This window comes from Colletotrichum acutatum (genome assembly GCF_030867785.1).
Source record: "Colletotrichum acutatum strain CBS 112980 chromosome Unknown BDZ83scaffold_8, whole genome shotgun sequence".
NCBI classification, from domain to species: Eukaryota; Fungi; Ascomycota; class Sordariomycetes; order Glomerellales; family Glomerellaceae; genus Colletotrichum; species Colletotrichum acutatum.
Genome location: NW_026849002.1, coordinates 261,778 through 274,381, shown reverse-complemented (window position 1 = coordinate 274,381; position 12,604 = coordinate 261,778). Strand labels below are relative to the sequence as shown.

The 12,604-nt window shown below is 52.5% G+C and overlaps 2 protein-coding genes across 2 annotated transcripts; one reads left to right on the top strand and one right to left on the bottom strand.

Annotated features, from left to right (window-relative positions):
• Positions 1-2,414: 2,414 nt before the first annotated feature.
• BDZ83DRAFT_423011 (transcription mediator subunit Med12) lies at positions 2,415-7,497 on the bottom strand. The gene is made up of 3 exons (XM_060502990.1): positions 5,966-7,497; positions 5,709-5,913; positions 2,415-5,663 (listed from the first exon to the last, which is right to left on the bottom strand). The coding sequence occupies exons 1-3, from the start codon at positions 7,192-7,194 to the stop codon at positions 2,481-2,483; spliced, it is 4,617 nt and encodes a 1,538-aa protein (XP_060370148.1). The 5' UTR covers positions 7,195-7,497; the 3' UTR covers positions 2,415-2,480.
• A 3,746-nt stretch (positions 7,498-11,243) lies between these two features.
• On the top strand, positions 11,244-12,446 carry BDZ83DRAFT_422904 (uncharacterized protein). The gene has a single exon (XM_060502989.1). It carries the CDS (start codon positions 11,379-11,381, stop codon positions 12,060-12,062), a length of 684 nt encoding a protein of 227 aa, XP_060370147.1. The 5' UTR covers positions 11,244-11,378; the 3' UTR covers positions 12,063-12,446.
• The last annotated feature ends 158 nt before the right edge of the window (positions 12,447-12,604 follow it).

Genomic DNA, 12,604 nt, shown 5'->3' with positions numbered 1-12,604 from the left:
TGAACAAATGGAGCGAGATTAGAAGGGTATTTGTCCGACTTCATTGTACATACGCAGATTCCTTGTCGAGATAGCAGCTAGGTAGCGTGTGAAAAGGTGTAGTGAACAACTGAGCAAGGGCAGCGAACATTTGAGATAAGTTATGTCAAAGAGCCTCAAGTTCAACAAGAGTCCCTTGAAGTAGACCCTACGCAAAAGTATTCGATACTCAAACGGGCGAGCTAGACGTCTTTCCTGTCAATTTCAGTCTTCATCTCCCACACACACACACACACAAACACACACACACACACACAAAGAACATCAACAAACAAGAAAACTACTAGCGGAAGGCGTCATTGCCGGGACACTTGTCCGCAAGAGATTCATGCAGAGATTGCAGTTGCGGCGTGATGAGGATCCTTACCTTGGTTGGGTACCAAAGAATGAAGAAGCAGGGCATCTTGTGACTTTTTGTGCTGATTATAAGAGTCTAAACGAAGATGCTGTTGCCGAGATGGAGGCAAGGAGGTAGGTGAAGCGCCGCAAAAAGTAGATGGATGGCAGAGTAAAACTTAAAAGAATTGCATAGGTTGAATCTATGCAGCCCAATAGAAAGAACTCTTCCACACGTCTCGAATGTTTCTTTATTCTGATATGGGAGTATTTCCTGACCATTTTTTGGCCATACCCATGCTTGGCTACTTAGATTCATTGTTATTGGGTCTGTAGTGTCCCCCTTTCAACCAAGTCAGCTGTTAACCACTCACACCACTTGTGATGGAATCAAGCGCCCATTAAAGTCTCTCTGTTGTCTTACAAGGGAGTCGAGCCTATTTATACCCTGTGAAATCACTTAATTGCTTTGGTGATGAGCGTTGCAGAAGGACTAAAGCGACTGGCCTCGAATTCGACAAAGGTTGGTTAGCAGGCCGCAGACGACAAATATGATAACAGTTTAGTCTCCAGCACATTTTTCGTGCTAATCCAAAGAGCCTGTCGTCTTCATATATGGAAAAGAATTCATAATGCTACGCTTAGGAAACCGAAACACATCATCTCCCTATGCAATTCACACGCAAGCTGAATTCAGCCAAAGTGTCTGTGTAGATGCATTGCGATCACCGTAGCGTAACAAGCGTCACATGGGAGACTGATGCCACAACGCATCTTTTGAGAACGTGAAAACTTTGACATATGATTAACGTTGACTTGATGCCCTCAATCCACGTGCGTACGATAAGCTTTCAGCAATAAATCGCCTTGTCCAGAATTTCTCTCTTAAAGCGAATCATGATGGCGCCGTGTTACCGGTGATGTTACCCAGCAAGGGCAGCGATACCGCAGCTGAAAGACTTTTGGGGCCCATCTCACTGAAGTACTTTCTCAGAGCACACATCAACATAGGAGCACACGTTTAATACTCAAGGATGTCAAAGATCGGCTTGAATATATAGACATCAATCAGAAGTGCAAAAACCGTGGCGGCAGGCACGTGTTAACACCTTCCAACAATACGGGGTTCTATCTGGGTGAACGGAACAATCAGATCGACAAAAGGAATGGAACTTTGGAAGCTTTCACCAAAAATGGATTGCATATTCATATGACCGTCCAGGGTCATGGATACGGGTCCGGTAAAAACGCCCTACACTACTATGGGCTCGAACCGTCATGTTCATTTATCTCGGTGTTATCGCTATGTATGCTTTGTAGATAGGTTGCATGAATCTAGCTGAGTCCTTTGAAATCAAGGTAGGCGAAAAGCTAATACGTGTCTTGAGTATTATACCCTGGTTAGACTTGCAGGACCTGATACTACTCGCACTGAGAACTCCGGTTTTGGGAACGAGGACCTGGTAGATGCTGGGGCAGGCGCTACATCGAGCAAGGCCTGAGAGAAGGCGGTTTGGGCTGGAACGGATAGTGATCTCAAAATGCGGCTGATATCTGGAGAGCCTGAAGAGGGGTAAAAGGTTGATTTGAACCGCCAAAAGCAGTACCTTTATACAGAGGAATTCTACGGATAGAGGTGCCGATACAAAAAGCCTAGTAAGAATGTCTCAAGGAATATTGGATACCCAGACCATCATAGTTTCAAGGCACTGCACTGCCACAAGGAAACCACAATCGCACGCAACTCAAGATGAGTAAAGTTGTCATAAACACGTTTGGATAATAATATTGTTGTCATGATGATGAAAAAGGAAAACCACCCTAATGCCCGCCTCAGTAATACAATCATGTCGATGACCCCTCCATCCCTCCCCTTCAATCTTTCCAAGTCAGCCGACGCCGACCGACTGTTAACTTTCCATCCTGGTATCAAAAAAGGATCTTTTCTCGTTGCTCCCCCCTCGCCTTCCTGATTCTACAATCCCGATTTGGACCAGTAATGGTATCTATAAATGAACACCCCGCCTTTCTTCCGAAGTATGCATGACAGTAATGAAATGTTGTGTGTATATGTGTGTGTATCCCCGACGCTTCCTCCAATCTGTTTACTGAATCTTAATGGCCTCAAACAATGTGAGACTGAGAGCCGTGTCGTTTTCTCCAACATTGGGAGTGGGCTCGCTGAGCATCTCCCATTTGCGGTAGATGAACGGCGTTAATTTATCGGTGCCTTGCATCGAGATTGGCATCTTGATTCTCTGCGGCCCGTTTGTTTGTGTAGTAGATTGCTGTCTATGAGCAAGCACAAATTGCTCCGTCGGTGGGGGCATGTGGCTGAATAGGTATCGGAGACGGGCATCTGAGGATGCTGGATTCTGCATGGTGCCGCCTGTAAGCAAGACTCGCACGCACTGCAGGCGCACGTCGTCCGGCAAAGTATCGACTAGCAGCAAAGCCAGATCGAAGACCTGTTGACCGAGAGGTCGGCCACTCCGAGCGTCCTGGAATGCTTGGTTGTCCAATTCAAGTGTAAGACCAGACAGAACAATTAGGATTCTCGCCCGAATCTCAAAGACAGCAGTGTTGGCGGGTGGCTTCATGTTGTTGGCGGCCTGGGGTTGGGTTGCTACTGGCGCAGATTCGTTTGCAGTCGTATGTAGGGTGATGAACCGCAACAAGGCAGGGAGCCAGTACCGGAGAATTGAAGCGCGTAGGTCTCTCTTGTTGATGTCGTCGGTTGCTAGGACTTCCCATAGCTCCGCAAGCTTCTCAACCATGCCCGAAGTAAGCTGTGATGTCCGGACAGGCGGACGACCTCTCAAGATAGCCTCAACGACTGAAAGTAGACTTCCCGCGAGCTGAGTGCTTTCTTGAGAAAGAGGATCCGCAGCAGGGGGGTTCTTGTTTGACGGAAAGAGACCTAGGAAACGCAGATGGGCCTGCTTCTTAAGATGCTCCGTGATGTCCTCGCTCAGGTAGGGTAGCATGCTAGTCCACATGACGTTGTTGGCTGACACAGCGCGATCCATCGCCCTCGAGAACATGTCGAACTGAGTGAGAGCCTGTTCGCCTCCTCCCGGGCTCGTCGTGCTATCCGCCGCAAGGCCAACCGAAAGCTTGAGCTGGCAGAAGGGAAGAGTGAACTCGTTTGCCAATTCCAGAACCGTCTCGAACGTTAGCGGCGAATCGTCCCCAGCATCTGGTAGTAGGAGTTTGGTTGTAATCTGTGCAAACAGTCCTGTTAACGCAGGCTCTGGGTTCTTGATACCCAGCGCTTGGACCACCGAAGGAGGATCTCGCAGAACCAATAACTTGAGCAATTGCAGTGCGGTGTCCTTGACTTCGGGGTTCGCGAGTGGCAGCGTCGAAAAGTCGACGACACCCTGCAGCCTCGAGAACTCGACGAGTGCATTCCTCACAAGGTAGACCATATCCTTGTGGTTTTGACGTGGTGCCACTCGTTGCTGGATATAGAACCGGTAGATCTCTTCGGGTGTTAATGCGGTCTTGGCGGGAAGGGGCATCGTCGTCAGAGAGAGGACTTCCTGCATGTAAGTCGTAGTGCTGTTAGGGGGCATTGACGGGTTCAGCCCGATCCTCCCTGCCTCGACGGAAGTCGTGGTAAGAATAATGGGCAAGGTCAGACAGCCCATGCTGATGAGAAGGGGATAGATGTTTTCGAGCGCAGGACGAGTCTTCAACGTGCTGATGTGGTGGACCCAGTCAGTCATGCGCACGTCAAAGTGCTGAGCGTCGAAAATGCGTAGCCTTCCGAGAAGTGCGCTATAGGCACGCTGTCTGTCCGCCGACTTCAACCAGAAAGATTCTAGCCGTCCGACTACAGTCTGGAAAAGGCGGTCCATGGTAGGCCGATCGACGCTGGTCCCGCTTGTCAAAAGCTTCTCAATCTCTTCGTGTAGTTCGCCCTCGGCATCCTGTAGCTGCGCCGTCATGTTATCAGATACGGGCGAGCATGCGTCGATAGGGTTGTTACGATCGCATTGGTGGAGCTGCTGACGCAAGTAGACAGCAGTATTCGTATAACCGGGGATAAGAGTCGAAAGATTTGCCAGGGATGCCAGAAGAGGTCGCGCAGCAGGTCCTTGCTCGTCACTAACCACTTTCAACCTTTCCATCAGCGCGTCGAAGAGTTCCTTGGCCACGCCAAGTGCTGCAAAAATCGGTAGGTGAACGTTGAAAGTATCGGCGCAGGAGGCCAGAATCTCGGGGCTCGAAGCTCTCGACACCACCTTCACAATCTCGACGAGAACTGAGTAGTCGGAGGCCGCCTCGAGAATAGCGCGAGCGAAGTTGAACATAGCCGGAGAGACCTGGGGGCCGTTCTTCGTCATGATGATTTCCTTGGTGAATATTTGCAGAAGCCTAGCTCCAACCTCGGTTTGTAATGCACGGTTGCTGTTGGAGATTAGCCTGCAAAGCTTTCCTACTGGTACGGGCTTCCGCTGAAGCATCGGATCTCCTGGCGGAAGAGGAAGTCCCATAACATGCTGAATGCATTTGAGTGCTGTGTTAATATCCTCGGCTTCGTCGCTGACGTCGTAGGATGCTCGTCGTAAGAGACTTGCTCGTGTAGCTTGGGCAGACGAGTTAAGGGCATGGAGAGGGAGATCGACAAGCAGTCGAGTAGCACAAGATCCTTCTGCTTCAGTATCGGCCGGTTCTCTCAGTCCGCCTCGGGCAATGAGCCAGAATATGTACCCCTGAAGTTGGAAGTCTCCTGATCGTACAATTTCTGACACCAGCTGGTGGAAGACCCTCTTCGATCTCGTCTCGGTTGGTGGGTTTGCACTAAGAAACTCGAGGATAGCTGTCGTCACATCCACTCCAGTAGCCGCCCAAGCTCGAAGAAGGCTGGCAGTGGTATACACCTTTGTGGTGCCTGGTCTGTGAGGCGAGGTGCACCACTCCAATAATGTGCGAACTATCATTCCCTTGTCTTCACTAACAGCCCAACACTGCGTAGCCAAGTCGGGGCTGTACAAAGACATGAATGAGGTGTCGAGATGCTTGACCAGTATCTGTCGGTTTGCCGGCTGGGAGTTGCTGGCTGATGCAACTAGCTGCTCGTTTCTGACATTGATCCACTTGTATGCGTTTTGGGCAAAGTCGTTATCGATCGGAATAGATGCGAGCAGAGCGTCTCTGTACTTGAACCAAGTCGCAGGAGACACGAAGTTGTCCGAGTGGGCGGACAAGAGGGGAGTAAGTAGAGATGTTAACCTCGTCGATAGTTGGGTAAGGATATCGCGGTCGGGATCGTTATGAATCTGAACAGTTAGTTGAGAACTCCTTGTGGGTCTGAGCTGACGTACCGTGTTGAGATGGCTGAGCAACGCATTCACTAATCGTCGGCCATATCTTCTCAAACGAAGCAAATCTTTCCAGTAAATTTGTGTTGTAAGAATCCACATGGGTAGCTTTGACTGTGTCGAGTTCTCCAATCCGGAGACGAGCCAATCCATGTAGTGGTCACGGTCGAGTAGCTGTTCGGCATAGAGGTGCGTCGCGAGTCGGATGCTATAGAAAGGTTAGCTCCTGCGTATATGGGCATCGCATGATGTAGACTTACGCATATTGGACCTTGGCTTTCCAGTCGTTATCGCCAAAGGCCGTCGAGACTCCTTCCACAAATTGCTCCACGAACACCGTCCAGTCTCTGAGCCACTTCGCTTCGCCACCGAGCACAAAGGGTCCCGGACCGTTCCCCTTTCTCTTAAAGGCTCGGATCTCGTTGGCGCCGACGCACTTTACCAGCCAGACTGCTCTTTCTGTCGGCACATTCTTATTGAGGCAGTGGTCCAGTAGCACTTTGCCTCTGATACCGTGGGGAATCGTTCGGCTCAGTCGGCGCAACGATATCGATGGATTCGCCAAGTCCCTCAGCCACATTTCTCGCTTCGTATCGGTTAGGGTAACGCGCGGCGGCGGCTTGAAAGTTGACGGCGACGAGATCTGGCCATTTAGCTTTCTCTGATTTAGCACTCCGATAAAAATGTTGGACAGCAAGTTCAGCCCGCTCTTATGCTTGAGGGCGGGAAACAATGCAGCCTTGGCAGATTGTGTCTCGATCGAGGCCTGCGGTTGTTTATCGTAGTATCCATTCTTGATAATCGATTCGGTATATTGGTCTTCGGGGTGGTTTCCGGTCCACGGGAAGAAGTCGGCGTGACCCATGTCCGAGATATCTCGCGCGCCACTGCTCGAACCTCCAAAGCCTGGTTTGGCTGCGGCGTCGGGCCTCGGCTTGCTAAAAGGCGCATATCGGGGGGCGATGCTTGGGGTCTCGATGTGGTACGGTTTCGGTCGGCCATCCTTCTTAACTGCAATGACAGGGGCTGGCGCATCTTTGACGGCGGCGGGTACGACGAATCGCGGACGACGTTTCGGCATGGGCATCGGTGGGTTATCTGCGTCGACGGGCTGGCCTTTGGCCGAGGCCGGCGAGCTCATATCGGTAAGGTTTGAGGTTTCGTTCTTGGGCATAAGGCGGGAAGGCGTGAGAGTCTTTGGGGACTCGCTGACGCCGTGCTGGGCAAGCATGGCCTCGTTGGACAACTCCAGCTTGAGGCGAGAGCCTCCCCTCCGCGGCAACGTGCCATATCTGTTCTGTGCGACGGCGGCATCGTTGGCATCGCCAGTCAAGTCGATGAGGTTATCCTTTCGAACGGGCGACTGGGGCAAATACTGGGCGGATAGGGAACGCTGTTGGGTTGGCCGTTGGACCGACAAGCCCGAACTGCTCAGTGTTCGCTGCTGGGGCGGTCGCGGCTGGACGCCCATTGGGGTCCTTGAGGTCATCGCAGGCGGAAATTCCGAGGCGACATTGCTGGTTTCTCAAGAGATGATCGGGTGTGTTGGATGTAGTGACGAGGCGATTAAGTTGACGAGGCGATTAAGTCGAAGCGCCGAGGCTGCGATGCCGAGTGCCAACGGGTTGACGATGCTGAGGTGATGTTGGATGGAAGGGGGGAGGAGGAATAATCGGTCGACGGATTGATGTCGGGGATCTGACGGCGTCAGCCGCGCTATCTGTGCAGCAGTCGGGGGGTGCAAGAGCAGTTTGCGGATTAGGACTGGATTAGCAGGCGCTGGTAGGGTGGGTGCATGCAGCGGTGGAGTGTGCAGGGCTCTGGTGCGGTGCCGTACGGTCCAGCGGCGGCGGATTTGCAAAGTGCGCGTGGGATCTTTCGTACGGCTGGCTACTACCACGGATACATAGACGGGGGGCGCAGTATCTCCGAAGGTTCCCGCGTATGCCAGGTTCGCTGATGTCGGATGACTCGCAACGGCCCGCTGGAAATCCTGTTGGTTGCTGACACTGTCGAGGTTGAAAGAGCCTATGTTACTGTGTTGAAGCCGTTGACCATGAGTGTCAAGGCGAAGGGGAGAAGTCGTATGGTGACCGATGGCTTGCAGAGAGCAAACGTCAAGATCAGGAAACGTGAACAAAGCCAGGAGGCGGGGAGCGGAGAAACTCGTAGTCCAGGTATATAAGAGAGTCTTGTTCCCAAAAGAGTTAACAATTTGGGGAGATAGAGCTTCAAAAAGGCAGAGAGAGGGAAAGGAAAACAGAAAGAGGGCGCCTGAGAAGGTGTTTGAGTGTGACAGACAGAGTTGCCGTGGGTTGGGGTTGACAATGCAGGCAGAACGCAGCGCAGCGTACCTTAGGTACCTGTTAGGTGGTGCAGGAGACTACTAGAGGGACGGCAAATATGGCTCGGCGTTATAGTGTGCCTTGGCTCAGCTCAGCCCAGGACTGAGTATCTAGTCACGCAGTAAGGACCCGACGAATTCAATCCGACCGAATTCAGGCTAGGAATGGGGAATGGGAATGGTAACTGAAAATGGGAAAGGCAACCACAAGCAGCAACCTGACAAACCCTGGCAAGTGCTGGTACTGGTGGACGGAACGGAGAGCGGAGGGTGTGGCGTGTGATACGGGATGAGATGGCAAGGGAAGGGGGGGGGGGGCGTGAGCTGAGAAGGGGGGTTTGAATGAGTAAGTGAGTGAAAGTGAGTGGTGAGAGTGAGAGGGACAGCGGAGTGAGTGAAAAGAAGGTGTACCTATTTCCAGTGTATGAGAGTGAGTGGGCGTCCAGGGAACAGCAGCTAAATTGCTTTTAGTCGTGGGGCGGGGAGCCGATGGGATCTGCGGTTTCAGGGAGCGGGAGTTTTTCTCTCAGTCTGTTGCTTGGAGCCTTGGAACTAGCACGGCGATTTGGGGTGAGTGGGCTGGTTGGATTAAGCGCCTCATTCCCACGCTGTGTTCCGTAAGTACTCCAATTTCATACGGCTTGTTGTGTGTGAGAGTTGTTGAATTGGGACTTTCTCCGAGATGGATGAGTTCGGTTTCACGGACATGACCAGGTTGATGAGTTGCGCCGAGTTGCGGGAAGCTCCCGATAAGCGCAGGGACTGTTTAATCTTTCTGCACACACTTTCTTTGTCGATACGCAGACTACAAACAGTACTGGGTGGTTAAAACAATGTCTATGTGGTGTGCAAGTTCCAACTCTGCAAACTCGGATGCCGACCCGAGTTCACCAAGCATTAGTAACTGGGAACATCTGTACCTAGGAGGCTAGGACAGAGTTTACACCCACTTCTCAGACCACACGATGCAGACATGGGCCAAACAGCAACGTCCCGTTCTTGGCTAAGGAAAAAGAATACTTTGATGTTTCGGCATAAAGTAGGCGGATACGCGACAGGCTTTGAGGCGGCGGCGGCAATGAAGAAAAATTGGCGGTAAAAGACGAGGCTGGAAGATTCATTTGCTACAGCAACACAGTAGGCAATAGGCAGATTGTCACTTTGATCATTTGCCTACATGCGAACCGTAATCTGAGACTGGCTGTACGACGAACAATTGGTAACGATGCGATGTAATGAACTAGGAATGGAAATCGGAAGCTTCCTGTCAACAAATTATCGACGACGACCAGGCCAAGCTGGCGCTTTGGCCTGAATAGGTTAGGTCGATTTTCCGATCAGCTGGGGGAAAAGAACACACACCTCCCCCCCTTCTTCTGTCTCTTTTCCTCTCTCCTCTCAGTCCCCTGATGCCAATGGAACCTCGAGAATCAGCCAGTCCAAGGACGACCCCCGTCCACCGCCATGGGGTTATGTCCGTCTCATTGGTTTGTTCAGCCAATGTCTTACAGCTGATTCGCCCAACTCCCGCCTCCAAGTTGCTTTCGCCCCGGTCTTGTTTCCTTTCTAGCTTGTCCAGTTCCAAAAGGCGTAGGTACCCAGTCAGTGTATCCGTATAGACTCTATGGAGTGCTGAGATGTAAGACAATGATGGATTACAGATACTCATCGCCATTATCAATATCATCATCATCGTAAGCCCCCTTTTGCCTTTTCCAAAACTCCGTATCAGACTTGCATCCTCGCGTATAAACTTTGGAAGTCATCAAAATAACCCGAAGCATGCTAAATTAGACAAGTGTCAGTTCGCAGTCGATGCTGACAAGGACCGGGCCACCGCTTAGTAAAGACACTTGCATCTCCTAGACTCTTCCTACAAAGTCCGGATACACCTCCTCTCCCAATCTAATGCCTGGACCTAGAGTGGGCAGCACACTGGAAACCCCGACAGACTAGGGAACCCAAACGCCCGGGTGTCCCCTTCGCCCAGGTCTAAATCTTGCTTCCTTCGGGGTTCCGTACCGCTGGAATGGAAGAGCCCACCGCGCATCGCCAGACGGAAGGGCGGAGAGAGGAAGCCGGAATGGGCTGTTGAGATGTTGTTAGCCGCACTCGGTCCAAGACCCCAATATAACTGCAGCTGCTCCTATCGCCTGGCCTGGCCTTTTGCCGCTCTCTTACCCCGTCCAATCGCACCAAACGTCCCTCCCATGGGCTCTTAGTATCGATAGAATACACCCGGACAGTTGTCCCTTTCGCAGAGTGGCAGGTAGGTAGGTATTCGTCTCCGTAACTAGCTGCCACTTGCATCTTAGCTGCCACTTTCGGGTGCTTTACTCCAACGCCACCATCCAACCCAAAATCGACAGAACGACGCATCATCGCCCATATCGACACATTCGCTTCGACCAGCGCCTGTCTTGCCCTTCTCTCTCTTGCATCTGATTTGTCTACGACCCCGTGTGTTTTGTCTCATCCCTTGTGCCCCTCTCCCCACCGTCCCATCAGCCCGCTCTCCCGACTCCCGAACGGGTGGTGAGGGACAAGAAGAACAGGCCCAACTGTGAAGAATTGGTAGACGATCTGAGCGAGCGGCACTGCTATCCGCAAAGAACAACCACCAGATTTACAGCACCCACCATCCCCGTTTGACACAAAGAACCGGCCCTACCTCTTCCCGCGTTTCGTCCATACTCTCCGGTCTCCTGGGACACCTGTCTCTGGTCCTCATATCCCCGGGACCCTTTCAACCACTGGCTCAACGACGGAAGGAGGGGGGCTATAGTACCCTTCGGCTTATATCGAACAGCATCCCGGTCGGCTGTCCCAACTCTCCTTGCGCACTGGGGTAGACTCCTTCTCCAGGCCCTGGGAAAGTTTGTCTTCGGCCGGCGAACCAAAACGTGCCAAACCACGCCCGCCGGTCTTACTACACCAGACCAGGCATCGGGCCGCCGTGGCACCGCGGCTGCTTGGTTTGCGTCGCCCACGCGCTGTCCATGTCTTCTTTGATGGCTGAATCGCCGCCAGGTGTCACGCAATCTGCCATCATGCTGCATGCGATCCGCCGCTGCAAATCAGGTGGTACCTGGCGGGGGTAGCCACTGAGAAGCCGCCCAACACCTGCCATAGACACAAGAAAACACACGATGGTATCGGCCATCCCCTTTCAGCTGACACGACCTGCTCCCGTGTGACCACGGTCACCAACACTCGAAACATTTCTTCTGAGGAGGCGTGTGCAATCATAGTCGGGTCTCCGTGCCTGACTTGGTTCGGGCTCTACTGGTGCTGTGTGGACTTTTGCGTGTCAAACAGACCCATCAACTATGCCAGCTGGAGGCCTTTCGTTGGCTTTTGTTCTGCGTTCCACTATCCAAGACTCTTCTCCAGCGGCATCCACGTTGCGCAGAGCCCGATTGGAGTTGACCGACCCTTATTCGCCAAACGACATCTATAATGTTAGGCTCCGTGTCGCTGCAACCAAAGCCCGCATCAAGAGGGCTAGTTGGACAAGCACAGGCCATGATGGTCGATATTCCATAGTAACAGTGTTAGCACACCGCATCTCCAGACTCCAAGGCCAGTTCCCCGACAATGCCCAGCCCAGGGCCCCAGAAGATGTCGAAAACCTTCTTTCGAAAGTTCCAAGCGAACTCCAAAAAGAGCCACCAGGGCCCTCCTTTCCTTCTCCTGCAGGCCCCGTGTGGGGAAATATAGCTGTGCCTGCAAGGGCAGATGGCCGCGGCCTAGCTGTTATCTCGTGCCTTTTTGGCTGCAGAGGGGCTCGCATACAGGCGATACTTTCCGCGCCAGATAACGGAGGAGGGGATTTCGTAAGGGTGCCGTGCAGGCGCGCAAAACAAAATGCTCCGACAAAGCTCCATGCTGCGAATGATTACCACGACCACGGAGAAGACGCCGGAGTAATATGCAGCTGTTCTGCTCGTCTCCTTTCTTTTGGACCCTCCGTAGGCCGCATCTTCCGAGGCCCCACAAACTTCGGTCCCTAGGGTGTCCAGTGGTCCACGTCCCAAAGTCAGACATTTCGGGATCCTGTTGTAATCATCTCCCCTGCGGAGCGTTGGCACACGAAGGCAATGTCCAGCGGAGGTTATCTGTTGCAGTTTGTAAACTTGACTCTCCAACTCCCGGGCGTACTCGTGAAGTCGAGTTCGGCAACGGAACGAACACCATAGCAAGGTTAAGCCCGTCGGCGGGAGCGTCCTCCCACTTTCGCACTGGGCAGACGGCGATCCCCATCATTTTAGTATCAGGTTTCTGGAAATCCCGGGCACGTACTGCGTAAAGTGTGAGCCTGTTCGTTATCGGAATCCGCGTCCCTCGGAATCTCAGCAACAACTCTGGCTTCCCACTGTCAGATCGGTTCGTGGGGCGGCGTTCGGAGGGGCCGCTTGACGGCTCGCGCGGACAAGATACACACCCCCCAGGCACCTTTCGGAAGAGATGAAATGGAGGGTGTGGATATAGCAGAAAACGTGTCGTCGGCTGAGTGTGTGCAATCGGGGCGGGGCAACCGGCCGGCCTTTCCTTT